At 38.9% G+C, this 27,012-nt stretch overlaps 7 protein-coding genes across 11 annotated transcripts; 4 read left to right on the plus strand and 3 right to left on the minus strand.

Moving 5' to 3' along the window:
• Positions 1–108: 108 nt before the first annotated feature.
• Positions 109–2,750, plus strand: LOC127252072 (uncharacterized). Of its 3 annotated transcripts, none has more exons than XM_051276080.1 (4): positions 109–552; positions 617–1,164; positions 1,248–1,343; positions 1,424–2,750. In XM_051276080.1, exons 2-4 carry the CDS (start codon positions 658–660, stop codon positions 2,561–2,563), a joined length of 1,743 nt encoding a protein of 580 aa, XP_051132037.1. In that variant the 5' UTR covers positions 109–552; positions 617–657; the 3' UTR covers positions 2,564–2,750. The 3 variants fall into 3 exon arrangements, with proteins under 3 accessions (XP_051132037.1, XP_051132038.1, XP_051132036.1); XM_051276081.1 differs by having other exon boundaries at positions 629–1,164; XM_051276079.1 differs by having other exon boundaries at positions 110–1,164.
• Positions 2,751–2,880: 130 nt separating this feature from the next.
• Positions 2,881–6,104, plus strand: LOC127252073 (uncharacterized). The gene is made up of 10 exons (XM_051276082.1): positions 2,881–3,552; positions 3,626–3,815; positions 3,930–4,063; positions 4,239–4,351; positions 4,439–4,562; positions 4,651–4,806; positions 4,896–5,051; positions 5,157–5,236; positions 5,316–5,365; positions 5,441–6,104. Exons 1-10 carry the CDS (start codon positions 3,175–3,177, stop codon positions 5,581–5,583), a joined length of 1,524 nt encoding a protein of 507 aa, XP_051132039.1. The 5' UTR covers positions 2,881–3,174; the 3' UTR covers positions 5,584–6,104.
• A 704-nt stretch (positions 6,105–6,808) lies between these two features.
• Positions 6,809–9,970, plus strand: LOC127252075 (B3 domain-containing protein At2g36080). The gene is made up of 3 exons (XM_051276085.1): positions 6,809–7,666; positions 7,960–8,114; positions 9,386–9,970. The coding sequence occupies exons 1-3, from the start codon at positions 6,877–6,879 to the stop codon at positions 9,431–9,433; spliced, it is 993 nt and encodes a 330-aa protein (XP_051132042.1). The 5' UTR covers positions 6,809–6,876; the 3' UTR covers positions 9,434–9,970.
• Positions 9,971–11,864: 1,894 nt separating this feature from the next.
• Positions 11,865–13,046, plus strand: LOC127252090 (probable F-box protein At2g36090). Its single transcript, XM_051276108.1, has one exon. It carries the CDS (start codon positions 11,865–11,867, stop codon positions 12,861–12,863), a length of 999 nt encoding a protein of 332 aa, XP_051132065.1. The 3' UTR covers positions 12,864–13,046.
• Positions 12,616–14,664, minus strand: LOC127252092 (small RNA-binding protein 11, chloroplastic-like). Of its 2 annotated transcripts, XM_051276111.1 has the most exons (5): positions 14,470–14,664; positions 13,695–13,763; positions 13,493–13,599; positions 13,307–13,401; positions 12,616–12,747 (listed from the first exon to the last, which is right to left on the minus strand). In XM_051276111.1, the coding sequence occupies exons 1-4, from the start codon at positions 14,582–14,584 to the stop codon at positions 13,327–13,329; spliced, it is 366 nt and encodes a 121-aa protein (XP_051132068.1). In that variant the 5' UTR covers positions 14,585–14,664; the 3' UTR covers positions 12,616–12,747; positions 13,307–13,326. The 2 variants fall into 2 exon arrangements, with proteins under 2 accessions (XP_051132068.1, XP_051132067.1); XM_051276110.1 differs by lacking the exon at positions 12,616–12,747 and having other exon boundaries at positions 13,120–13,401; positions 14,470–14,661.
• A 30-nt stretch (positions 14,665–14,694) lies between these two features.
• Positions 14,695–15,711, minus strand: LOC127252091 (casparian strip membrane protein 1-like). Its single transcript, XM_051276109.1, has 3 exons — positions 15,353–15,711; positions 15,146–15,269; positions 14,695–15,068 (listed from the first exon to the last, which is right to left on the minus strand). Exons 1-3 carry the CDS (start codon positions 15,658–15,660, stop codon positions 14,850–14,852), a joined length of 651 nt encoding a protein of 216 aa, XP_051132066.1. The 5' UTR covers positions 15,661–15,711; the 3' UTR covers positions 14,695–14,849.
• Positions 15,712–16,129: 418 nt separating this feature from the next.
• Positions 16,130–26,296, minus strand: LOC127252089 (probable UDP-N-acetylglucosamine--peptide N-acetylglucosaminyltransferase SPINDLY). 2 transcript variants are annotated; one of them, XM_051276107.1, is made up of 18 exons: positions 26,014–26,296; positions 24,797–25,198; positions 23,988–24,149; positions 23,715–23,890; positions 23,553–23,628; positions 23,306–23,434; positions 22,810–22,929; positions 22,664–22,732; positions 22,506–22,587; positions 21,795–21,889; positions 20,940–21,004; positions 20,160–20,358; positions 19,813–20,007; positions 19,247–19,341; positions 18,999–19,134; positions 18,635–18,852; positions 18,114–18,241; positions 16,130–16,944 (listed from the first exon to the last, which is right to left on the minus strand). In XM_051276107.1, the coding sequence occupies exons 2-18, from the start codon at positions 25,196–25,198 to the stop codon at positions 16,508–16,510; spliced, it is 2,784 nt and encodes a 927-aa protein (XP_051132064.1). In that variant the 5' UTR covers positions 26,014–26,296; the 3' UTR covers positions 16,130–16,507. The 2 variants fall into 2 exon arrangements, with proteins under 2 accessions (XP_051132064.1, XP_051132063.1); XM_051276106.1 differs by having other exon boundaries at positions 24,797–25,223.
• Positions 26,297–27,012: the final 716 nt, after the last annotated feature.

Consider the following 27,012-nt stretch of genomic DNA (forward strand, 5'->3'; position numbering starts at 1 on the left):
TAATTATTTGGCAGACAATAAGATTTAAACAAATCCAACAAAAGTTCAATACAAAAAAAGACATTCTGGCACTACCAATTAATTGCCAACCACGTTTTGAGCTGCTTTTGATCCCTCTTGCTTAATTTGCATGTACGCCGCGCAGTGTCTGGAGTACCTTGCTGTACAGAGAATCGAGCTTTGAATGCAAAAAGCGAAGTCAAGTTACACTGGCTGGCTCTTCTTTTTTATGGAGCAAATCATTTCAAATCAAAAGAAATCAAGAAACCTCCTCCCAATCATTCTACCCTCTTGGAATTCTTCTTCCATTTAAATTTGATCGGCAGATTTAGATTTGGTGTTAAACTATTCTTTCATGGAAACTACGTTTTCAATTCCATCTGTAAAGATGCTGGGAAGAATCCCACTCCCCTCCCACTGATGGCTTCTTGCTATATTTAAGTCTCATGATTTCAATCTGTCCTTTTTTTTTTTTTATAGATAGGCAAATGAGAATCATTGATCGAACCAGCAATCAATGCTGTTAGGAAGCAGGATTTCGCAACAAATTTTGTAAGATCGCATCCTCTTAAACTCTCCTTAATGCTCTGCTTATTTTCATCAGTGGAACCCAAAGCTGGAATTGCAGGAGGAGGAAATTAGGTCGAACAAATTACAATGTCGAGGCAAGGGCGGGCGATGATGGAGAGTCTGATGGGACCCACCAAGATCCGGAAAAGGGGTTGCTCCTCCTCCTCGTCTTCGTCGTCGAGAATCCACAACAAACGGGCCATTTTGCGGGGCAAGAATCGGGCCGGGCTCGGGATCGCTCTGGGAAGATCCAGATCCGGCACCCCTGCGCCGGCGTGGAGGACTACCCCTTTGAGGAGCGCCGTCGACTCCCCCAAACACTCTCAGAGCGGCAAATCCACCAGACCGGTGTCTGCTCGGCGGCTCGCCGCCACGCTATGGGAGATGAACGAGATGCCGTCGCCGGCGAAGATGAGCGAGAGCAACTTGGAGCTGATGAAGCACCTGCAGAAGAAGAAGAACGGGAATCATAAGATGGTTTCGAAGAAGGAAAAACTTCAGCCCGGATGGGGACTGCACATCAGCTCCGGCTCCGGCTCCGGTCATCTCCCACCGCACTTATCCGATCCCTCGTACAGTCCTTCCGTTTCAGAGGTCGCCGATGAGCGAAACTTTCTGCAACGATTGATTTTTTTGGTGTGCTTAAAAAATCACTCACTGTTCTTGAAATTATGCAGAAATTGGAGCGGAGAAGGACACCTTCTCAGAGGATCACATCAGCTGAACAGATTGCTGGAGCTTTTGATTCCATCAGCCGTGCAAGTTTCATGGAGGTTCATCATAACAACATTCTAAAATTTTGTTGTCTTCTTCAGATTTCATGGCTAATGATAATCATAATGCACGATTTCAGATCGAGAGCCGATCGCGCCCTCCGACTTCCAGTGGATCGGTAAACGGCTGCAGGAGCCGTCTGAAGGATGTAAGCAATGCACTGACTACCTCCAAAGAGCTGCTGAAGATAATCACTCGAATCTCGGGTCATTCGGATCAGAATTCATCGAGCATGTCTCTGATTTCAGCCCTGCATGCCGAGCTGGAGAGAGCTCGTTTGCAGGTCAATCAGTTCATTCACGAGCAACGGGCGGATAAAAGTGAGATAAGCTATATGATGAAGTGTTTTGCTGAGGAAAAGGCGTCGTGGAAGAGCAAAGAGAGCCAAGTAGTCGAGGCTGCAGTGGCGTCTGTTGTTGGCGAACTAGAGGTAGAGCGAAAGCTGAGGCAAAGACTCGAGAGCTTGAACAAGAAACTCGGGAAAGAATTGTCTGAAATGAAGTTGTCACTTGTTAAGGTTGTTAAGGAACTGGACAGTGAGAAAAGAGCGAGGGAGATAACCGAGCAGATGTGCGAAGAATTAGCTCGGAATGCTGACGGGGAGCGAGTTCAGATGAAGCCACCAGAGGCTAAGCATCAGTTTGAGGAGAGCACTTCTGCCATTGGCAAGCTACGGAAACAGCTGGAGGTTTTTCTGAGAACGAAAGGGGAGAAAGAAGAAGAGAGAGGCGGCCATCACAATGTACAAGAAGACGACGAAAAGATTGATGACAGTGTAGACAGGAAAGATGGATCTGAAGAAAGTGATCTTCTTGAACTGAACATGGATAATAGTAAAGGGCCGAAATGGGCGTCGTATACCTCTGTTACTAATGAGATCAAACCAAGAAGCTCCATTGTTTCGCTGCGAAATTCTCCCCTTCAAAGAAGTGCGTCTGACGGGGTAGAGGTTTTTGACAGGGATGGAGTTTATGAGCTTGAGAGGGAAGCTCCAAGAAGAAGTCATTACGACGGGACACAGAGGAATAAATCTGTTAAGAGCCTTGTTAAGGATCACAAATTGTCTAGCTCAAGGTTGTCGATATCCCAGAAAAACGAGCAGTCGTGGCCTTCCAGAGATCCATTCAATATGCTTGAGGAGAGGCCTGGTGCAATACAAGGCTATAGTTCCAAGTCAAGAACAGCAGCTGAAAGCCATAGTAGAAGATCTAAATGGTGAATTTAATTCGTGCAGGCAACTTTAACCTAGAAATCTCCGGATTTAACATCTTGTTGATTTGGGTTCTTCACATTCCCGAGTACTCGCCAGAAAACACCTGTGTTTTTTGAGTATTACTGCTTTCTCAGAGCAAGTTTGTGCAGAAAGCAGTTCTTGTTCATATTTTAAATGAAATGTTTATCATGAACTGAAGCCCTTGCAGGGATGAATCTTTGATGAATATCCCTTGAAATGATTCGACAAAACCTATGTAGAAGATGCCCAAATTGTGGACAAAAAATTGCCGGTTTTCTTGAGCATTACTTCTTCATTGTACTGTAGCTCAGAAGCCCATATTCTTTATAGAGCTTTGGACAAACAAACAAGAACAATCCATGTTTGGACAGCTCATTTCAACAAATATTTTATCACTTAATGTTAGAATATGGCCATATTTGTCACACCCCTTTTCTTGCAAAAGCCTTATTTTATAATCTCCATTGGGCACCACCAAGCCTCTCCAACTTTGGCTAAAATCCCAAATTCCTAACCTTTCCTAAGACTATATCATAACTTGTACACTCTCCACTTTCTCGCTCCACAAATCACCAGAGCACAGACTCTGTGCTTCCATGGCAACATGGCTCCTGCTGCTTTCATCTACATTTTTCACACACTGTTATTCATCATCTGCCAAGATTGCGCCGGCCTTCCCTCCATCGATCGTTAGGCCTGATCAGCAGCTATTGATTACCACCAAAAGTAGTGATCATCACTACAAAGAGAAGTTCTATACCCAAATTCTTGATCACTTCAACTACAATCCACAAAGCTACCACACCTTCCAGCAAAGGTACCTGATCAACGACAAACACTGGGGCGGCGCTAATGATAATGCTCCGATCTTTGTCTACACTGGCAATGAAGGTAACATCGAATGGTTCGCCGAAAACACCGGCTTCATGTTCGAGACTGCACCTCATTTCAAAGCCCTTCTTGTTTTCATTGAGGTCAGTTGTCAGATGTCTATGTTGTAAGGCCTTGATCTCTTCACTTTTATTGAGAATTCTTTGCATTCTGCAGCATAGGTACTATGGGAAATCGATCCCTTTTGGAGGAAGCAAAGAGATTGCATATTCAAACTCATCCACACTTGGCTATTTGAGCTCAACACAAGCTTTGGCTGACTATGCAACTCTGATTCTTGATCTGAAAAAGAACTTGACTTCCATGGATTCCCCTGTTGTGGTGTTTGGAGGTTCCTATGGCGGAAGTATGGCTGCCATTAATTTAATACTCACCATTGACTCTATGATTTTCGAGATTGAGAATCAGACAGTTTTATATGTATATTAATTAATTGGACAATGTGTGGTGGTTGTTGCAGTGTTGGCAGCGTGGTTCCGATTGAAGTATCCCCACATTGCACTGGGAGCTTTGTCATCTTCTGCACCAATCCTCAATTTGGACAACATTACTTCTCCATACAGTTTCTCCAACATCATCACACAAGATTTTAGAGTCAGTATTTCTTTCTTCCTGCCAGTTTTTAATTTCTGCTGATAGAAATAGAATAGGGTTTTCCTAAAGTTACCTGTGCACTGTGCAGTGCTTGTCCAAACATGGAAAGTGTCATGTCCATGATAAAAACTTTAATCACAATCTATTGGTTTACATTTGTTTGTTCCCAAAATAGGGTGAGAGTGAGAACTGTTACAGAGTGATCAAAAAATCATGGAAAGAAATCGAAGACACAGCAGCAAGAGCAGGTGGGATGGAGATTCTCAGAAAATCTTTCAGGATATGCAAGTGAGGATTATTACATGTCAATCTGGGATTAATTTAATTTAATTAAGTGCGCATTTTCTTGACTGTCTGTAAATCTCATCTCTACAGGGATTTCATAAATGTAGGGTTTCTTGAAGGCTGGATTTCTACAGCTTTTACTTACACTGCAATGACAGATTATCCAACTCCCTCCAATTTCCTCAACCCCTTGCCTGCCTACCCTGTCAAACAGGTAGGTATCCCTTCCTCCATCCTCGGATCAAACAAAGTTAAAGTTGTCTCGACATTGTTACAAAGATGAGAACTTGGAATTACTGCAGATGTGCAAGGCCATTGATGATCCTAAGACTGGGAACAACACATTCGAGAAAATATACCAAGCTGCCAACATTTACTACAACTACACTGGAGAAACTAAGTGCTTCGATTTGTTGGATGATTCGGATCCTCACGACCTCGGCGGATGGTCATGGCAGGTAACATTAGTACATTACTAAGAAAATGTGAAGCAAAGACACATACAGTCATTACATTAAGTAGTTGGTGTTGTTTGTGATTCTTGCAGGCGTGCACAGAGATGGTTTTACTTACAGGTGGTACCACAGAGGAGAGCATGTTTCCTCCCTCTAATTACACGTACCTTGATAGGTTAGAGTATTGCAAAGAGCAGTACAATGTTGTTCCCAGGCCAACCTGGATTCCCACTGAGTTTGGAGCCCATGTGAGTGATCCATCCTTGGTATCAAGAATCTATTTTTATTTAATTATTATTATATATATATATATATTTATATGAGCTGATTTTCATTCTGTTGAGTGATGACAGCATATTGAAAGAGTGCTGAAGCACTTTGGGAGCAATATTATCTTCTTCAATGGGCTGAGGGATCCATGGAGTGGTGGAGGGTCAGTTCTTTGAATTAAATTGAAGTAAATGATCAAATAACATATCTAATTTGAATGGTAATGGTTGTTTGGTTGGCAGTGTTCTGAAAGACATATCCAAAAGTGTAGTAGCCATTGTTGCAGAACAAGGTAAGTCCAGAATTAATTTAATTTGTTGATGGTAAATTGGTAATGGTGATGGTGATGGTGATGGTGATGGTGCAGGGGCACACCATGTTGACCTGAGATACTCAACAAATGAAGATCCAAAGTGGCTTCAAGATGTCAGGAAAAGGGAAGTCCACCTCATATCTAATTGGCTCACTCAATATTATCATGCTCTCTCTCATCATCACCATCACTCTTAATTAGATACCCCATCTCTGTCTTTCTTTCAAATAATACAGTTCCAGTGTTTGGTCGACAGAAGAAACTAAACTATTAATAGTTTCAAAGCCCAACCCATGTAGCCCACAAACACATAATGTAGCCCACAAACACTTAGGGCTGTCTGTCACTCAAATAATAAAAAAAAAAAAAAAAAAAAAAAAAAAAAAAAAAGAATTAAATGAAATGGATATATTAGTGTATTTGTGAGATACATACACCTGTACCAGTGCATTGTTATCATCATTATCATTATTATGTATTGATTGGATCTGACAAGTACAATTTCCCATCAAACAAACAAGATGTAGATGTGTAGTAGATGTAGATACCTATCTATCAATAGGCATTGCAGCCTTGGGATTGTGCATTGTTCTTGGTCTTGCCTATGTTTGGAAACCTATGTTAGTTACAATGCACTGCCCTGCCCTGCCCTCCATTTCCTATCTCTATTTCAATAATCAATATATATATATATGTGCTGATTAATTATTAGATCTCGATCGCCTTATAGCAAGCAAGCAGCAAATGCATGGTCCTAATGGATTCACGTGTGCTCTCTCAATAACATATTCCTCATCATAATCAACATGTACAATAAACTAATTAATACTTGCAATTTCTCTGCCTAGTCTGTTCATATAAAATAAATTAATGTATGTATGTATGTATATATGTGTGTACGTGAACATCAATGCATGTCTAGCAGTGTGTGTTACAGGTTGTCATGCATTTATAATTATTAATTTCTGTGGGTTTGATAGTTCAATCACTTTAAAAGCAAAAAAAAAACAATACCCTCTCTTACTACTGTTCCATAACATGACCACCACACACACAACACTTAATCACCATTAACTCCCACGAATTATTCAATTCCCATATGCCTATGTTCTTTCCATCTTCCTTTCGTGTCCTAAATTAAAAAAAAAAAAATACTATCTTATTAGTGTGACCAATTATTGGATTAATTTCTTTCGTCATTAAGTACATAGTTGGAGCATGGGTACGTGGTCCACTGGTCCTCCTGAATAGATCGGCGTTCGATTGCGTGGGGCCCATGAAATGGACGATCTGTGAAGTCGTGAACCTCGTGGCCCCGGGACCTTGCATTTCATTATGCACACGTAGATGGTCTTTTTTTTATTTATTTATTATTTTTTATTTAATGATATTTGTGGGATTGAAGTATTATTATATTAATCTTATTTTGGAAATATTTTATAAGTCTGAAAATCTGATTTTAGCAAAATTGACATTATTAAATTAATTGAATGAGAGAGAGAGAAATGCAGGAGGAGGGAGGGAGGGAGCGGTGGTCACACTTGATGATGGAGTCATCTGCAAAAACCTCATCTTCTGATCACAACGCCTTTATCTCTACCGCCCATTTACTCCCCAGCTCCACCGCTAGCTGTTGGATCGCACCGCCGCACGCCGGAGGACGTCCGATGTTCTGCCCGCAGGCCACCGCCTTCACATTCAACCTCAACGCCGTAGATAATAATGAGCAAGATTTAATTTACAACGACGACAGTAATGGCGGGGATGGGGAAATCCCCAAATTGCCCCTCTTCGAGAAGCCCTTGACGCCCAGCGACGTCGGGAAGCTCAACCGTCTCGTCATACCCAAGCAGCACGCCGAGAAGTATTTCCCCTTGAACGGCGGCGCCGATTCCGCCGGCGAGAGCGGCATGCTCCTCAGCTTCGAAGATGAGCTCGGAAAATCGTGGAGGTTTCGGTACTCGTACTGGAACAGCAGCCAGAGCTACGTGCTCACCAAAGGCTGGAGCCGATTCGTCAAGGAGAAGCGCCTCGACGCCGGCGATGTTGTGGTCTTCGCGCGCCACCGCGCCGACGCCGGACGGTTTTTTATTGGATGGAGGAGGCGGAACTCAGGCGGCGGCGGCGGCGGCGGAGGAGGAGAAGACGGTTCTAACCTAACTCCAGCCAACGGCGACGGATGGAACAGAGCATTCTATTCAGGCAGTCCTGCTTACCGGAGACAACACCAAATGCAGTCATCTCTTCCTCAACCACACGATTTCCATCACCACACCGCAGGTAACCTGATTTAAATAAATAAAATCTGCAATTTCCTCCCGTACACCTGAAGAAGACGCGTCTACTACACGCGCTACCGATGCGCGTATATCTTGTCCTCTCGCCTGTGGAACCAGAATCCAACAACTGCTGTTGCCATTTCCGTTTAAAAAATTGCATTAATTAGTATATCTATCTATCTGTTCAAGCACTGTGAGTGAGTCGTTTCAAAGCGACCACCACAAAAGTGAGCTGCTGCTGCTTCTGCTGGATGGAGCAGTATCTGAATGTCCACACGTGTGTTGAATTTGCAGGATCACTTCTACAGAGCCAAACAACAGCAGCAACAGTCGGTGGGAATTCCAAGACGCTCAGATTATTCGGAGTGAACATGGAATGCGAGTCTCAATCCGAGTCGAGTCAGACTCAGCACTACCCCTGCCATGAATATCATCACTCCCATCTCATGGTAATCCCAAATATTTTATGAGTTGATCATCCATAATTAGCTGCTAAGAATTCACATTAAATAATAATAAGAAAATTAGCAGAATAGAATAGTGTAGAGAAGATGTGACTGGTCCAATTTCCAAGTTTTATTTTGCTGTTTCCCCAGTTGAAACAGGTACATGAGCATGAACAACAGTAATCTCTGAACACATCCATTATCATTATTGAATTTATTATAATGACTGTCTGTCTAGCTAACAGATAAGCCTGAATCTGAATCTGAATTGCTGCCTGGCCAACACCTGGATTGGTGGTCAATTAATTTATATTAATTCATCTTAGAATAATCTTGTAAATTGAAGAAGAGGTGTTCACATAATTATTGGATTGGAGGCAATCAATCAAGTAGTGATAGACATGCATGCTTGCTTGCTATTTTAAGATAAAAATATCTGGGCCTTTTTTACACTGGTCTTTCTCTTTCCCTTTCCCTATCTTGTCTTTAGAAACAGCAAAAGTGTTTGCACATGAGTCTGTGTGTGAAAGCAGGCAGGGGTTTGTGGGAATGCATCTACATGTGGTTTGCTAAATGTGGCAGGGTTTGAAGTAGTGTTCGTGTGTGTGAATGCATCATCATCATCATTATCATCATCACATCAATTTTTTTTTCTTTTTTCCTGCAGAAAATTTAGACTAGCTGCCTGTTTGGTCAGTGGTCCTGAGTAGAAAATAGTGGAAAATTAGGTCCTGATTTTCAAATCCCACCAGATATAGTTGGCTTCCAAGAGGGTCCCTATCCATAGTTTAAACATATTACCCACAGCTCATCATAAATCTTGGTTCAACTTGAGTTTGGCAGGCAGCTGTATTAATTATTAGTTAAATTTTTAGAATCAGAAAAGGCCAAGTGATTACCTTTTTGTGAGGGATTGAATTGCAGGTATATATAAATATTAATTCAATGATGACCTTCAAAACCTAGTTGTGATGGTGAATTAATTAGAAAGGTGACACTTGTCTTCTACAAAACCCTGGATAGAGCTGTGATTATGAAAGTATGCGTATATATATCATCAAGGGAAGGGAAGGGAAAGGGCCTACCATAGGGATGGCCATAAAATTAATGTGATTATTGCTCATGCTTATCTCAAACACTATCATGTCAGAGCAGTGCTATCTATCTATCTATCTATTTTATCTCTTACCCTCTCCTCTATACATATACATACATATATATATATTTATCTGTGTGCTACAATTATTAACTAAGGTGTATGGTTGCCACTGCAGGACACTACTTTCTCAGGAGCAGAAGATGCATATCCTCATCAAGGATAAGATCTCAGGGATGTGACGTTCATGCTTTGACCTTATTTCTTGCAGGAAAAAATAAAAAAGTGAAAAAGAGATATGGAAAATACCAGAATTTTCTGGGCAAGCTTCTTCTCTCACTTGGAAAAAGCAATGACAGACAGCACAGGGAATTATTGAAGAAGAAAAACTGGAAAGTTAGGTTATAGAAAGAGATCGAGCAATAGGTGGATGGGAAGTGAAGAAATTAATTGGGTCCTACTACTGCTCACTCCTACAGAAATATGCATGGGTAAGAATAAATTTATTTAATTTGTTGGTGAAATTGAAATTGAGAGACGAAATGAAATGATGGTGAGATGAGGTGAGGTCCCAGTCCCAGTCCCAGATGAGATGAGATGATGAGAGTGGATGCTGCAAGAACATATATATATATATATATATATATGGATTATTATTTTTATTTTTAATTATTAGTTGCAGTCAAGAATCTCAACATTGTACAAAATCATTTTGAATTTTGCAACTGTAGTGATCTTCCTCCAGATAGATTTTTTTTTTTTTTTTTTTTTCCATTTTATTTTTGCTTTCCAGGGTCCTTTTCATCACCATTCTCACCGTCACTGTCACCAACATCACCACCACCACCACCACCACTATAGTACCTATGTATGATATATATATATATATATATGTGTGTGTTGAAAAGATGGGAATGGAACCTTTGATGGTGGGGTGGGGTGGGGTGGGGTGGGGCACTGTAACAGACACGCCCTAAATTGAACAATGAACTGAAGTGAGTGCCCCTCACCAAACTTATGCTTTATAAATTATATGTATGCCGTTGGTTTTAATTTTGTCCATTTTATTCGTTATTCTAAAAAGTATGAATTTATTGGTGGTTGAATCTTGAAAACAGATGAGTTTAGTTTAGTTCAGTTCAGCCCATTGAAGATTAATCTTCTAATTTGGGCCTACAAAGCAATTAATAGTTTGTTCGTACAACCCATTAATTTATTTCATTTTTACTTATGCCTAATAATTATTTATAAATTCTACCAGATAATATATCACCTATACAATCATCTCTTGATTATGTAGAATCTCAACTCTCCGGTTTCATTTCCTATAATATAACTAAGAAAAATCAACTCTTGTTTTTGTTAAAAAATAATACGCATTACTATATTTTCACTACTGTCTTGATTGGATCAAATTAATATATATTTATAAATAAAAAAATAGTATACATATTCGACCATATGTGTTAATATAAATATAATATATATTTCATAAAGTATAATATACTATGATTTCATGAACATGACCAAGACAATACGTTATCGGCCGCTCACATTATTAATTTAATATATGCCGAATCATTGAACATTCAACAACCAATACCTTAAAACTTTAGAATGCCATCACCCAAAAAATAAAAAAGTAAAAAAGTGTCTACTGAATGTTAACAGAATTATTGAATAATAGGATGCATAACAACTAATAATAATAATATTGGAAATAAAATAATGTAATTATAAATAAAATAAAATAAAATAAAATCGGCGTGAGTGGGTTGGTTTGGGTTGGCCTGGTCATTTCACTTTTGGTCGTAGTTATTGCCTAACATCCTATTTTTCACACTAGAAATGTCCTGACATAATATTCACTGTTGACTTATTAAAGTCAACGTATCATGAGCGGTTTGTTTAATCATCAGGTTTTCGTTACAGTAACTTTTTACATTATTGTTACTTTATGAAAATTCATAACCAGTAGCACTAGACTTTCAAAGCTAATTTTAATCCTACATTTGAATTTCTTTACGAATTAATACAATCATGTCTATATAAATATATATATATATATATATAATATTGAGGCATAAGGAAACAAAATAAAGCATCGAATTGATTATAATGTCCGGACACAAATTAGTTCAAACGTAACTAAGATGTAAATGGTTGTGTCACTTGTCTATTCTAATTAATTTATTAATCCTTATCTTTTTAATAATGTAAAATTATGGGATAAGATAAGGTACACGGGTGATGAGCAATAATTCTTTTTAAATATTGAAATTGAATGAAAAATAAATAACAAGCATAAGATGGATCGGAGTGCTTAATCGAAAAATAAATATTATTTCAAAAAAAATAATTAACAAAAGATTTGTAATAAATTATACACTCTATATATTATCCCATTACCATGCCGCACGTCATCTCGAATGAATGATTGTATCACGAGACCTTCCTATTCTTACAATGCCATGGAAAACTACCAAATTACCCTTGCCTATGAACATCCATAAGAGGGTATTTATGTAAATTCAGATGATGTTCATTTAATTAATCCTGCGCTGCCTATATAAACCCAATCACTACGAAACGACGATGACGATGATCGACGCTATCACAACAATTTCTTAATTTACAGTAACAAACTCGATAGGATCATGACGTCTGCGACGGAGACGGCGGACGACGGCGGAGCCACCGCCACCGACCTGTCCGCCTTACATCCAGACATTGTCAAGTCTCACGTACTCACTCGATTGGACGGTACAGCCCTAGCGTCCGCCGCCTGCTGCTCAACCGATCTCCGGCGGCTTTCGTCGGAGGAAGACCTTTGGGCCACCGTCTGCCGCGCCACGTGGCCATCCACGAGTTTGCGGCGACTTTCCGAATTCGTCTCTGCATTCCCCAACGGCGGAGCTCGCGCCTTCTTTTCTCACGCCTTCAGGATTCCGGCGGACGACGAAGACGTCGGAAACCAGTGTTCGTCTCCACCGCCGCCAGAATTAATCTCAGCCGTCGATATTTTCCACGGGGATAAGCTGATTTTCTCGAAGGTTCAGGAGACGGAAACCGTCACCGGGTGGTTCCGGTGCTCCCCCTTCAGGATCGACCTTCTGGACCCCAAGGACCTGGTGCTCACGCCGATGAAGCACCCCCAGGGAGACCAATCCTGCAAGGAGATGATGGATTGCATGACGCTGAGCTGGATTCTAATCGATCCCATCGGACGGCGGGCGGTGAACCTCTCGTCCCACAGTCCCGTCGCCGTGCACCGCCACTGGCTCACCGGCGATGTGCAGGTGCGCTACGCCGCGATCATCTCCCGTCACGTGCAGTGCGCGGCGGTGGTCACGTGCGGAGGGTCTGAGGGCGGGGAGATGCAGGTGAGGGAAGTCAACTTAGAAATGGAGGAGATGGATGGAACGCGGTTGAACGGCAAGGACAGTCTTGTCTTTTTACATAGGGCATTGGAGGGCAAAAGGGGCACTGGAAAGAACAAGGTACAACTAGCGAAGCGCAGGTACAACCAGTTCCTTGAAACTAAGAGACAAAGGAAAGAAAGGATGGTTAGAACGGAAGAGGCATTAGACATGTTTTGCGTGGCATTTGGGCTATCCACTTTTGTCGCAATTTGGTGTTTTCTTTTGTGCACATAGCAAGCATCAAGCAAGACAAACAATTAATTAATTAAACGTGTTAGAATTCAGTATTGTAATTAATGATACAACGAAATGGCATGTATATATATATATATATATATGTATATACATAAACTATTTAAAAATTATTACCACAAAACGTGGTTACACGCATTTTGGCGGGCTTTCTAAATAAAATGCAAGACATGTGAGAGATTCTGTGTGATTGGTTTCTTGATTCTTAATAATAAAATATTCATTACATAATAGGAAATATTGCCATGCTATGGGGTGATCCTTTTTGCTCATAAATAATTAAAGACAGGTTGGTGTGAATTTAATTCTACTAAAGTGCTGCATTTTACAGAGAAGTGTCATTTTCACTTCAATTAGGAATGAAGCACTAGACATTTTTTCTATTCTAAAACTGAAATTAAAAAAATCCATATAGTTATTCTTACATTATAAATCAACAAGTGAATTATTGTTGCTGGGCAGCACCTCGACGCGATCTGGGCTTTGCATAATCCACAAAAATGGTGCGTCCATTGAGTTGCTGCAAAATGCAGTGCAACAAAATAAGGTACAGTCAGGAGATGGAGATCTATGGATGGGGCAATGAGGAAAGGAAGAAGCACAGAGCAAACCTTCCCATTCATTTCTGCAATTGCTTTCTCAGCTTCCTCTTCGGTTGCATAACTAAGAAATCCGAAACCCTTTGATCGATCAGAGACCCGATCCATCACAACTGATACTGCAGAAATGAACAGAGACTGATGATCCCCATAGGCAGCCAAACTAATGCCGAATTAGTAACATCGACAAATGAAAGAAAGAAGATACACACACCTTCTGTCACTTCGCCATACCGGGAAAATGCTTCCGATAAACCCTGTTCTGTAGTATAACATGAAAGCCCTGCAAAAGTTGGATCTTAATTTGCATAGAAAGAGAGGTATCAATCAGCTCACGGCCATAAATCGCTAGCCCTCACCTCACCAATCATTCCCACTCCCTACCACGACTACAACACCGAAGACCCGAATTGTTTTCAAACAAGAAACTAATCGTCAGCACAACCTGAAATGGTAGTAAGAACATTCCTCTGGCTGAATCATGTAGCCAAACACATTGGTGAATACCAATATTATCTGTAAGTAGTACTAGGCTACTAGCAGCAACATCCAAAAACTATAAGCAGGATATGATGGCACCTTTCCTGCTGAATTAGGTTTTCATTATAAACCAAGTTAAAAAAAATTGCAATCTACTTGGAGGTGCACTCAGCAGTTAAGTTTCCAGACGAACAGGTGATCGCGAAAATGGGTGCTTTGTTAGGTATCATTCCATCGCTACCATTAGTGGCGTGAGGGCTGTTTGAAGATAATACAGAAACCACTTCATAGTTTCGATAAGTATGTAATTGCTAAAACCCTAACGAATTCCAGAATCGCATAAAGATACGTCCCTCACTCAAGTTAACAACAAATTATCAGAAAAATATATCATAAACTCTCCGCATAACCCAGACAACATCAAAACTGCGCAGACAATCGAGGGAGACGGTAGCAAATTGAGAAACGTCCAATTTTATTTTAAAAAAATTAAAATTTTGTGGCTATACCTCCAAGGAAGAGCTTCGAAGCCATTCCTCTGTAAGAAATGAAGAGTGCCGGAATTATGGATGGAAACGGCCGCAATTTGGAGATGGACCTCGACAGTTCTCTCATGGCCGCCATTGTTATTTTGTGAACTACAGAGCGATGAAGACGCTATTGGGGAATTGTTAACTACGCGTATATTAAAAGGTTAATTGCTCATTCAGTCTTATATAAATAAGTAATACTCATGTGATAATTTTGTAAATACTGAATATTACAAATTAACAAGGTTAACTACAAAAATAAATTGCTAATCTATATGTTAATTGAAACGTAATTTTAGAAAATAATAATAATAATAATAATAATAATAATATTCTGTTATAGAGGTATACGACGTCGTTCAACTATGTATCTTTAAGGCGATGGCGGAGGAGGCCAGTAGGAGAACGAGCAGAGCCACCGCGATGAGCGACGCCACCACACCCCCGCTGATCTTCTGGCAGAAATCGGAGAATTGTCGGCATATCGTCAGCCAATTGGCTGCCGAGTTCCCGTTGTGAGCCAGGTAAACTATCGCCGCCGACGAAGCGGCTGCCGAAGCAGCAAATGCCAGTGACACCTGCAACGAACGCAACCCTAATTAATCAATTATGGATGCACATTCCGGGTAGGGGAAGCAATTATTCAGTATCTTACAGTGTCGAAGACGATTAGAAGAAACCTCGGCCCTGCCACCTGAGGTCGAGCTATGCAGACAACGGAGAAAGGGACGGAGAGCACAAGGTAGCCTGTAACTAACGACAGAGCTATGACGAAGTACCTGCGGAATTGAAGAAAGATAGCAGGGGGTAATTCAGGAGCATAGGAAAGATTAAACAGAGATGGTGTGGAATTAAGACGGACGAGGAAGTAGGGAGATCGTCATAACTGGCTACGAACTGGAGGAGTTGAGTGAAGAAGGGGAGAGTTTGCTGTGCCGATCCCATGATGATGGTGGCGGTTAAGGCTGCAGCGGCGGCGCTGATCCTGAAGATGAGGTCGGATATGGCGACGCGCCTTTTGCACCCTACGCCGGCCTCTGCCGCCGGACTATTCTCGACTCCGCCCAGAAGGGGCGCTTTGCCGTTCCTATCTCTGCTGGTTTCTGCAACTTCAACATTGCCCAAATCCAAATCCGAATGGCTTCTTTCCATGTTAGGATAAAGAAACATACAAAAGCTAATCAATTTGGGTAAGCATTTTTGCTGGATTGGGCGTTTGTGTTGGAGGTGGGATTTTGAATAGCGAAAGCATTCAATACATATATGATTGATATATATATAGTTTGGGATTATGAACAATAAAAAGTTGAGATGGTGGAGCAAGAAGAGTTAGTTGTCATTTGTATTTTAGATCATGTTGGGGCAGATGGGTAATGCAGTGCAAGTCTTGTTGGATTTGAATATGATGGAACTCTCTGTGTGATAGAGAGGTTGATGACATTGCAGAAGTCAAACAAGAATCCTTAAGAACCTAATCCATTCAGGTAACATAAATAATCTTGCATGGATGAGAAAATTAAGAAGTGGCCACTTGGCTGATGAAAGACCTAATCCACACCAGATGCAAATCTTCCTTCGCCCCATTTCACCATATTTAAGCTGAAAGAAGAAATACAGAGGAATGATTGGACGATGATGATGAAAGTCCACAACTGTTTCATGTTTCCACTATTAATAGACTTTCATTCAACCTTTATGTTGCCAAAACCCAATACACCCCAGCCAAAGGGGGGTAATGTTGCTAAAAAAAAAATAAAAAAGTGTACTAATACAAGCCCATACTGCTACCATCCCATGTTTCTGAGCTAGATTTGATATCTTCATCAAAATACATATTGCATATTTGCATGCTCCCTAAATGGTATATATAGGATCATCCAATACATAATAATATCACCCCAAATATGCCAATAATGCCACCAAACCCCTAGTGGTTTGCAATCTAGCATTTAGAGCCTTTCAAATATGCGGTATGGTACAACGGTTAATAGGCGTTAACTTAAGCAGTGAAGGAACCTCAACTCAACTTGCCTGAGCTGCTAGCAGTTTGATTCGACAGGGATCCATTTTCTTCTCCTTGAAAAGTATTTGACGAGGATGATTGCCCGGGGTTAAATCCATTGGCAATGATTGGTCCTCCGTTGGAGCCATCTCTAGTAGTAGTTATCATACTGGGTTCAGCAACTCTCACAACCAATTCTGCTGTGCCCTGCTGCTGCTGTAGTTGATCCATGGTCCTCGAGGATGGCACATCACCATTACAATACCGCCGCCACATACTCCTGTATGTTGATTCCAGATTGCGAGTGAATTTAGATCCATCACACAGGGGAGATTTGAGCATGAGATCTCGCAGTTTCATTCTTAAGTCTGAGAGGGCATTCACATCAGAGGCCAACTTCAGGGCTAGCTCCACATATTCTTCTTCGTTGTTGGCAACCAAATTGTTCAATCCTGTATGTACATTCGCCATAAACAGATTTCAGATGTGGTCAAAATCCAGCCATGCAACACAGTATATTGAAAAAAATATTGAAAAAAAGAAAGAAAAAGAAAAAGAAAGAAGTATTATAGACGGTCTCTACTTGTCCTAACACCAAAAAATCTTCGGCAAAATTATGTGTGAACAACGTACATACATGCTAGTAACTTTAACACAGAAAAAAGGATTGCCAAGTATCTTATAAGAGAAATATAAAATATTCAACATTTTTGCATCCACAAAAGATGTTGGCAAAAATGTCAACATAGAAAATATTGACATTGCTCCTACCTAAGAAGGTGGAATTGGCAATGGTCCTCCTTGGTTCTTCTGGCCAAAAGATGTAATGGAATAAGAGATGAGACCATTCTGGTTACTTAACTGCTTCTAGCACTCCATATCAGATTGAACTTCTACTGTCATTATGAGCTATTTGTTTTCTCTCTGAGCTATATCCTATTCATGGTGTTCTTTAGTTGCATTTAAGAGGTCTCTATCTGCTTCTATGACCTTACTCTTCCTTTTTTAAGTTATATCTCTCTACAGAACAAAGTATTCACTAACCCTGCAGGGCAAGGTCTTCTGACACTCTTGTTTCTTGCAGCTGCAAGTCTACGGTTATCCTGATGGAGCTACCACATATCATCAATATATCCAGTCTCTGTGGCATGATAGTTGCGCGGACATGGGACAAAGGGATCAAGCCACCCAAGTAAATTATAGTATCTTCCACTCAAACATCAACCACCACTTCATCAGCTAGGTGACCAATATACCTACGTTACAGACTTAGAGTGCATTCTGCTATCCTATATGTCTAGGTTTAGTTGATCTTGTGATCACTTAAGCAAATTGTGGCCACATTTTCAATCACATCTTGTAGGGTACAACATAGTTCTACATTCTTGGTTCCTGCCTTTGATGCATGGATAACATATTCACGTATCTTACAATCAAAGTTCAAACTTGTCTGCATATGCATAGGTTTTTTCTCTCTAAGCAGATACTACTGTAGGCCGAAAATTTTAATAGTATGCAATAATGCAATTATTTGGATTTTCAGAAATTTAACCTATTTGAAATGTCATTGAACAGTGATCAGAATTCACTCTCCCAGATGGAAAAGATAGAAACTACATACCAACTGTTTTGAGGAGACTGACACCAACATTGTGAGCATGTACCGAACCTCCCATTGTGACACATGGGACTCCCATGTATAGAGATTCACAAGTGGTAGTTGTCCCAGCATAAGGAAAAGTATCCAAGCTACAAATACAAAGAGCAGCCTTGTAAAGCATGTTCAAAAATCTAGTGATTGAGAATAATTACTGTCACAAGAGTTGTAGATTTGGCTAGTATGATCAAGCTTCTTCCAGAATGGTTTTTTGCAGTTAAAAGATGAAGTATGACAATAATATTTATAAAAGATAAGTCCAGTGTCAGGTGTAGAAGCTAGAGCTAATCAGATAAGTTTTTTCATGATGCCATGAAAATGAAAAAGACTTGTATCACCACCTTTCTCAGAACTAACTACAGATGGCATATTTGATGCTTAGAGGCAAATCAGCACAAAGTTACTATTTATCAAAATTTTCAACCACACTAAAAGTTAAGGGAAGAATCATCCAAGAATCATATTGAAACATAAAATCAATTTACCTTATGTCCATCAGAGAATATGCTTGCATATGATCATGATTGAGAAGAATCAGAGGCAGAAGATCAACACGAAGTGGTTCCAATCCTAATTTCTCAAGTGTCGAGAGGAATTGTTGCCTCACACTATCACAGCAAAAAGGCTTACACTTGACAATAAGCCGTGAATTTGGAACTGCACATAAAATCTTTGCCCAGACCCGCAACACTTTCTGCGTTATCTGATTGGTTGAAAATTTTACCATGAAAACAATTAGATAACAAGACTTATGACGCCAAAATACAGAGCTAAAACTTAGATAATTTGGGCATGCACAAAGAATCTTTGCCTCAGCCAACAATTAACTACATTTAATATTCTAAATACCTTGGCCAGATTGTTGAAGCTACCAAATGTGATGAAGCCATTAGTTAGGGCAGGTGCTGGAGACACTGACCCTGCTTCTGGTGAAGGACTGTAGCACAGAAATGAATCCGGTAAACGAATCAACTCCTCGACGTGCCTGTTTAACAACAGAAAGTATTATATAAGCTTAACTTCATCTAAAGCAGGATCAAACATTTATTATGAAGATAGAAAGAAATAAATAAAATGAAGAACCAAAAAATGGTTACTTCTGTTTTGAATCAGAGGGGTCTGCCAATGCATCAGATATCCTATAATCAATGGTAGGTAAACCAGTTGTATTTGGATAACCAATCCATGTCACCTACAAAGCCAATACATTAAACATCAACCCGTAAAAACATAAGTACATGTTGCTTGTCATCATGGATGGTCCAAAAACTATCAAAAGTGGTGAGCTCTTCCGTCCTTGATTGTTCAGTTAAATTTTATGGTAAAGGCAAACCTGAAAATATAAGTATTCTGTAGGCCTAGAAATATTTACATACAGGTACATTTAAAAAGATCACCTGCTCAACAGGTTCCACTCTATACAAATTGTAATACGAAAAAACTTTCAAGCAACCACAAAATAGGGCCTCGCCAATGTAAAGAACCTAATTCAATTTGGCTAAGCATTTAAAACTCCAACTCTAAAGAATAGGAGGTCTTCCCTCTAACATACATACATAAATACACACAAACACACACCCACACATTTTTGTAAATGCATATGGTACTGCTAGAAGAAATGCATTTAACACATTTAGAAAGCGTATTTTTATGTAAGAAATACCTGGACAGGAGCAGGCCGACAAGCCATCATTCCCAATTTGTTGTTTGCAGTATGACCGGTAAGTTCCACCAAGATATCAATTTTATCTTCCCTTACCATACTTGCCACTTTTTTCTCGTCAATACCATAAATGTCCCTCCAAATTCCACCACTCTTCAAGACTCTATCTCTAAATCTATTAGTTTTTGCATCTGCCTGTCATGCCACACAAGGAAGATTACTAGATTATAACTAATCTCGAACATCAATGTTTTCCAGTAAAATTAGTGGTTGCACTTTCTATATAATTGGCATAAGGGTAGAAACCAAGATGGTGAGTAAACAAATAAATTGAGTTGTTGTTCTACCTTCACAACTCCTGAGTAAGCAACCACTTTATACTTTGCATAGTCATGATATATAAGTGGTGCTTCGACGAAATATGACACGGAATGAATGAAATAATCAGGAGACACATATCCGATAACAAGTGGCCTTTCTGGATCTTTAATGTTATCCCAGGAAGTATATTGTGGAAATAACCTCATAAAGCGCCTGCCCCAGTCCCTGTAATCAGAAATCCAAGTCAAGTAATCAATTAAAAAAATAAAATAAAATTGTGAAGCTATATAAGCAAGATAATAGTTAATACTAATCAGTCCTTTAAATATATAAATAAACAAAATGGCACTGGTATATAATTTGTTTTGTCAGGTGCTTATATGAAATTGATCAGTGAAACATAAATTATTCCTATATTATTCTATAAATAACGTGAATGCATTAAAAACACAAAAAAATAGAACCAATGGAGTGGAAGAGGCACGGACACATACATTAAAAACATTAAGCAACATTGCATCCAATGCACAAGCTTCTATCATATAACAAACTATATATCAGCAATACAAAGCGGAATATACAATTCTTTCCGACTTAAAACTAAATCAGAAGATTCACTCCCACCTGCAACGGATAGACATGTGCATGCTTGAAGGCATAAACACTAAACTTAACAAAAATAACATACATGCCAGTGTTGGTTGCATGATATCAACTTTTTATACAAACTATAAAGTTGAAAAGCAAGTACTTCAGAATCCAGGTTCATGGTGAAAGTAAAAAGTATAAACTGTCAAAAGCTTGACCTGTGAGCCTCATATAATCTATCATCATTGCCTTCATTTATGTAGTTCATTGCAAGCAACCGGTTCTGCAAATTGTAAACATAAGAATCCACTTTAATTCAATCAAAAAGGAAATAAGAGCAGGACTTGAGCGGATTACCCAAAAAAGTGTCAAGCCAATTTAATATATTAGTACAATATAAAATTGAAGCAGCCAAATGCTTATTTTCCACACTAATCCCACAAAAATGATAATAATATAATTGTTTTATCATTATTATTATAAAAAAATAATAATAAAAATAAAAATAAAAAATCCTTGTGTTGCAATTAGAAAATGATACTATTGGGTACTTAAACCTCAACTAAGCAATGAAGGGCAAGAACAATGCGGCAATTATTTTACTTTTATTTGCTACCTCAGGTATCCCCTGTCCTGGTATTGGACTGGAGGATAATAGCAATAAGGGTGTAAAACACCAGGAGAACTGTTAGATTACCACAAATGATTTGAGGCAACAAATGTAATAATAGCACCTGAATTATATTTCACACAGCCAATTCACACAATAAAACGCATAGTACTTGATGAATACAGTGACTGAAGATAAAAGTATTCAGGGTAATGAGAACCTGAGGTTTGAACAGAGAGAAGAGAGTGAGCTATAAAGATGTGCTATAAAGAGATAAACATTGATGGTGACTCTAATCAAAGTTTCTAAAGATAAATTGTCTGTGCTATAAATTGCTAAACATTGAAAGTGACTCTATAATCAAAGTTTATAAAGATAAGTTGTCACTTACCTAACCAATGGTAGAAATATATTCAAAGTGCAAAGGATGAACTGAGATCAAGTATCACAAAGGATGTCATACCTGGCCTGCATTGCGAGAATCTGGATCTATTTTGAGGCACTGCTCATAAGCTTCCACTGCTAGAGAAATGTTTCCAGCGTCTCTGTACAGAACTCCTACCCATTGATTCGAATACATTATTATGTTACCATTTGATAAGGACACAATCTTCATAATAATACTTCTTAAAGATAATTTATTTACTTAAGTTACTAAAGAGGAAAACAATCTCAACAATTCTAGTGTTATTCAACCCTTCCCCGTTCCACTCCTTTGGTACCCTCCTTTGGAAATACTTATATTGGCATGAAATTCTTTTTTTTTTTTTTTTTTTTTTTCTTTTTTCATATTTTTCTTCACACCTAAATCACAAAGGATGGGCGTGAAGCCATAAACAATTGATATGTCCATCATGCCAAAAAAGTTAGGGAGATGAATTTATTTATATATTGACTCCTTCAACTCTGCCACCCATTCATATGCAGGCAAGATCCTTTCATCAAGTTCTACACAAAATTATTTTTCAGAAATCATTGACAGCAGCAATTATAACACAGGACTCCCGATTTTTTACCCAATCAACTGGAAGTTAAAACCTAGATGACAAAAAGATGCATTATGTCATATACTAAGTCCTCCAATGATCATATAGCAGTAGTTAAGAAATTCATTAGAGAAACGAAAAGATATTGCACATTTTGTTAGATAGGGAACAGACAGAGAAGACTAGACCTAAGTTATTATATGCTTCTGCATACGTCGGGTTTGCGACGATAGCTTTTTCTATCATGCTCGCAGCAGCATCCATTTTGCCCTGTACATAAATAAAGATAAACACATCTGTAAAGATCGTAAGTGCAAAAACTAAATGCCTAGCAACAGATAAGCACCTGAACAGTGTAAACCACTCCAAGATTGTTTAGCGATTGGGAAAAGTTAGGCTTAATTGATAATGCTAACTGTCAATACATAAAAAACTTATCAGCAAAAAAATGGTGAATACAATTCATTTATATATAATAAGCTACAAAATTACCTGGTAACACTCTACTGCTTTATCAAGGTTGTCTCGATCCTTATAAATAACCCCTAAATTGTTGCAAGCCTCTGCACAATGGGGATTAAAGTGGAATGCGAGTTCATAAAACACAATTGCCTGCACAAGGAAATATGTCATAAGGTGGAAAAATAAACATGTAGCCATGGGTATAGAAATGGAATGCAAGTTAATAAAATCCAAGTGCCTGCACAAGTAGGGTGTCACAGAAAAAATATTGTAAAAAAGTGCGTGTGAAACAGGAAAATTCCTCCACGAGATCACTAAAGACAAAATTATCTCTGACAATTCCAGTGCGCAAAAGAAGCAGTAGCAAATGGAAGAATATTACTTAAAAGGTAAACATGCTCTGCAAAATAAAAGAACTGATTAAAGATGAGTGAATCCACTTTGAACCACTCACAAGAAAATATTCTACTATGTGGTTGTTTCAGATAAAAGAATCAAATAGGAATTTTGTCTTTATATTAAATACCATGTCAAACTTCAGCATTTCCCCATAAGCAACACCAAGGTTGTACATGGCATCAGCATAGTGCCAATTATAACAGAGAGCCTTTTTATAATATGCAATGCCCTGGTTTATGTCGCCCTCCAATTTAACCTGTAAGGAAACAAATTGTGATATGTGATACTTTCCACTATATATGAGTGTGTGTGTGCGCGCAGTAAGGTAAGGTGTAAAGGCAAGTTACCACAAAAAAATATAATTGAAGACCAACCTTTGTGCCTAAGTCAGTCAAGGCAATAGCCATGTTATTTTTGGCTATCTCAAAATTTGGAGAGACAGTTAGACACCTGCATGTGAGCAGGTCACAATGCATCAGATGGCTGAAAATATGCCAAAGCAGTGAGTTATGAGATATCAATAATTGACCAAACACCTTTCATAACAAGCGATTGCAGACTCCAAATCCCCACGGTTTTTGTAGATGACACCCATGTTGCAATATGCCTCAGCATACATAGGCCTCTCTATTGCAGCTTTCTCGTAGCAACTAAGGGCTGTGTCATATTGCATCATTTCCGAATAGACAACGCCGAGATTATAATAAGCAGGCTGCACAAATTATGCTGACACATCAAAATCCAAATACCTTGACCATATCGAACTAAACAGGATATGCAATTCTGGAAAGTGGGTAATATGGGATTACAGCATAACGTGGATCTATTTTGATAGCCTCATAATACTTCTGAATTCCGTCTTGAGTATTACCAGCAAGCTTTAAGCCTGTCCCCAGATCTGTCAAAACAATTGCCAAGCATTCTGATGCTAGCTTGTAGGAAGGATCAGCCTTTAGAGCTTTCTGATACATCTGCACAAAAGCAAACTCAATAAAATGACATGAAGCTTGTAGGACATATCTCGACAAATCATCAATTAGAACAGCTACACCAGCACACCAAAGCTTCCGTTTTTATCAACCAACCAAAATGGGGATATACAAATGGATAAAATACAGAACGCAGTTGTAACTCCAACATATGATGTATGTTCACACTTTCATGCATATTAAGTAAATAATGAAAATAGAAGCAACGTTTATTTGGGGGGGGGGGGGAGATGAAAATTATATACATATATATTTGTATGACAAAAAAAATAAGTTCAGATGGAATACAAATAATTATTGAATCCATGCATTTTCTAGATTCCCTTAATTTAGCTAAATAAGACTTAAAAATATTGTTTATTCAGCTCAAAGACAGAAGTGAAAATATATGCATTCGAACGGGAGCAAAAAAACAAAATAAAAAAACTGGCACATATGAGTTTGTATTTGATGTTATAAGTGCAGACAAGGCTCATCATAAAACGTTACAGCCCATATTAAAGTTTTCAATCTCAGAGGCGTTCAATTTCAAGGTAGACATGCATAAATTTTCTACAAAATCAGAAAAATCGTTTTCACAGCATTTATTAAGTTAGATATGCAAATTGGATGAATGAGTGCAAGCATACCTCAGCTGCCTCCACCAATCGACCCTCATCTTTATATAGGATACCACAGTGTGTCAGAGCACATGCATTTTCAGGCTGGAGTTTGATGGCTTCGGCAAAACTCTCATACGCAAGCCTTCCCAAGTTCTGCATCTGCAAGCATATCCCTTTACCAATTAGAGCTTCAACATTTTCATTATCCTTCTCCAAGACACTCCCATAGACCGCAAGGGCATCCACAAACTTGTTCCTAGAGCGCAAAATGTTGGCATATGATAACGCATCAATCCCTTCAATACTCGTTTTTGGGGAGCTCTCGCCCGAGGGACTAATTCCAGCTGTCGGCGGTCCTTTTAGCAAAGCATTAACATCTTGTGAGGTCCCCACTTTCTCACTGTCACTATCCTTTTCTGCTGAACCCATCTAATTAGACAAAGAGAGTAGGTTTCTGAAATCAAGTGATAAAGAATAAGAAACATAAACCCATAAAACTCACAGTATTAAGTCCAATTGATTCAGAATAAGGGAATGTAACAAATTTAAAACTGTTAAGAACTGAGGGCATCATTCTTGCCATATCAACAAAACACAACCCAAAAAAAAATTAACTCTTGAAGCTCATGAAATTCATCTTGTAGAGATAAAAATACTAGGGAGGACTCTAAAAGGAAAACCAGAGTCATAAATTCGAATTTTAACACATAAAGTACGGGAAGATAATCCGGTACCAAGATGAATGCGCGCCAAACAGTAAACAAAAAATATGATTTCAAAAGGAGACTTTTAGGATGCCCCCTAAACAAAAATAAATACCAACATACAATAGGAGAAGTACGCAAAATCTAATGAAATAAGCTATCACAGCTCTAAACCTGTGAGGCATATTAGAAGTTTAGCTATTCATGACGATTTCAGGTGCCCACCTATCGATTTGAAACATTTAAGAATAACCTGCTTAAACACCTAAAAAAACCTTCATCTGTCCTGAACTGACGTCAAAATAAATTTCCCAACTAATCATTCCCCAGTAACTAAAACCAAAAACCCTAGCAATATTCACTGAAATACGTAACGCGACCGCAATTCCAGAATATCCCCCACAAAAGTGCCTTTCAGTAAACAAATTTCAGTTCTTGCAACTCAAGAAACTGCAAACCTATCATATCAAAACCACAAAATCCCCAAAACAATCTAGAGAGAAACGAAAGAAGCACCGATTAGAAACAACAACCACTTACTATGAATTGATCTCAATGCTCCCCGCTGCACCCACCTACAACCTGCAACACATGACGGCGCCTATGCCTGTGGCACTTGTCTGTGACGCAGTGGAAGGATTCAGGCAGGCGGGCTAGGGGCGGCGACAGCGAGGTTTGGTGTCTCCCAAATACTGAGCCCCTGGTGCTCCGTCTCTTTGCTACAACGGCGCCATATGTTGTCAGGACGCCTCGATTGTTGCCCCTCGGTTTCACCTCAATTGCAGAATTGCCACTGCCTTTTGGGGAAGGAGAAGAAGAATGGAAAAGTCTGAATTAATAATATTAGTACTATACTTCCGCCTCTCTTCTTCCAGCCTTTCTATTAAATTATTATTATTATTATTTTTTCTATTTAATTATTTCCACTTCTATTACTGTCGTTCTAATACTTTCCAGTAATAGCAATAAATTTTAATATTTTATTTTACTAACAAACTTACTTTGCTTCGAAATCAATTTATGTGAGATGTATTTATTGAAATAATATATATTATTTCCCAAACTAGGTCTATTTATTTAAAATTTTAATTTGCTCCTATTCAGATAGGTAACAATTATTGAAATAAAAATGCATTCCATTTCATAAAATGAATATTTTAAATCCCTAATACGTCGTGACGTCCCTCGCTTATCTTCAAAGTTGATGAATTTATTACTTAATCCATTCCTACCGACACTATGCTTAGATTTAAATCCAGCACTACTTCATAAATGAAAAAATAAATATTATAATTAAAATATGAATTGCAAAATAAAAATTTTAAATCAAGACACTGAACAAACAAATCCCAGGATGTCCATGTAAAACAAAAGACAGTGGTAGTGACTAGCGATGGCTGTCTGTCATATAGAAGTTGATGAAGAATTAGAATTCCCATGTTGTAATATGAAAACACCTATTAGGGTTTGGTTGGTTTATACTCAATTTTTTTATTATTATTATTTTTTTTTCTGTTTAATTCACACAAATTTCGATAA

Source organism: Andrographis paniculata, unplaced genomic scaffold, assembly GCF_009805555.1.
Source record: "Andrographis paniculata isolate CXL003 unplaced genomic scaffold, ASM980555v1 Contig45END, whole genome shotgun sequence".
Taxonomy (NCBI): domain Eukaryota; kingdom Viridiplantae; phylum Streptophyta; class Magnoliopsida; order Lamiales; family Acanthaceae; genus Andrographis; species Andrographis paniculata.

Bases quoted from the DNA above. Each gene is read 5' to 3' on its own strand.
- LOC127252090 (XM_051276108.1), top strand. From the start codon at position 11,865: ATGACGTCTGCGACGGAGACGGCGGACGACGGCGGAGCCACCGCCACC.
- LOC127252073 (XM_051276082.1), top strand. From the start codon at position 3,175: ATGGCAACATGGCTCCTGCTGCTTTCATCTACATTTTTCACACACTGT. The intron at 5,052-5,156 runs GTGAGTGATCCA...GAGTGATGACAG, and splicing joins CCACTGAGTTTGGAGCCCAT to CATATTGAAAGAGTGCTGAA. The intron at 5,366-5,440 runs GTAAGTCCAGAA...GTGATGGTGCAG, and splicing joins AGCCATTGTTGCAGAACAAG to GGGCACACCATGTTGACCTG.
- LOC127252089 (XM_051276107.1), bottom strand. From the start codon at position 25,198: ATGGGTTCAGCAGAAAAGGATAGTGACAGTGAGAAAGTGGGGACCTCA. The intron at 22,733-22,809 runs GTAATTTTGTAG...ATGTATTGACAG, and splicing joins AAGCAGTAGAGTGTTACCAG to TTAGCATTATCAATTAAGCC. The intron at 21,890-22,505 runs GTCTAGTCTTCT...ATCAATGGGTAG, and splicing joins AGAAGCATATAATAACTTAG to GAGTTCTGTACAGAGACGCT.
- LOC127252091 (XM_051276109.1), bottom strand. From the start codon at position 15,660: ATGTTTCTTTATCCTAACATGGAAAGAAGCCATTCGGATTTGGATTTG. The intron at 15,270-15,352 runs GTCCGTCTTAAT...TCAATTCCGCAG, and splicing joins GACGATCTCCCTACTTCCTC to GTACTTCGTCATAGCTCTGT. The intron at 15,069-15,145 runs GTAAGATACTGA...CGTTCGTTGCAG, and splicing joins TTCTAATCGTCTTCGACACT to GTGTCACTGGCATTTGCTGC.
- LOC127252072 (XM_051276080.1), top strand. From the start codon at position 658: ATGTCGAGGCAAGGGCGGGCGATGATGGAGAGTCTGATGGGACCCACC. The intron at 1,165-1,247 runs GTCGCCGATGAG...GAAATTATGCAG, and splicing joins ACAGTCCTTCCGTTTCAGAG to AAATTGGAGCGGAGAAGGAC. The intron at 1,344-1,423 runs GTTCATCATAAC...GCACGATTTCAG, and splicing joins GCCGTGCAAGTTTCATGGAG to ATCGAGAGCCGATCGCGCCC.
- LOC127252092 (XM_051276111.1), bottom strand. From the start codon at position 14,584: ATGGCGGCCATGAGAGAACTGTCGAGGTCCATCTCCAAATTGCGGCCG. The intron at 13,764-14,469 runs GTATAGCCACAA...CAACTTTTGCAG, and splicing joins TTCGAAGCTCTTCCTTGGAG to GGCTTTCATGTTATACTACA. The intron at 13,600-13,694 runs GTGTGTGTATCT...TCATTTCTGCAG, and splicing joins GTATGGCGAAGTGACAGAAG to TATCAGTTGTGATGGATCGG.
- LOC127252075 (XM_051276085.1), top strand. From the start codon at position 6,877: ATGAGAGAGAGAGAAATGCAGGAGGAGGGAGGGAGGGAGCGGTGGTCA. The intron at 7,667-7,959 runs GTAACCTGATTT...TTGAATTTGCAG, and splicing joins TTTCCATCACCACACCGCAG to GATCACTTCTACAGAGCCAA. The intron at 8,115-9,385 runs GTAATCCCAAAT...TTGCCACTGCAG, and splicing joins ATCATCACTCCCATCTCATG to GACACTACTTTCTCAGGAGC.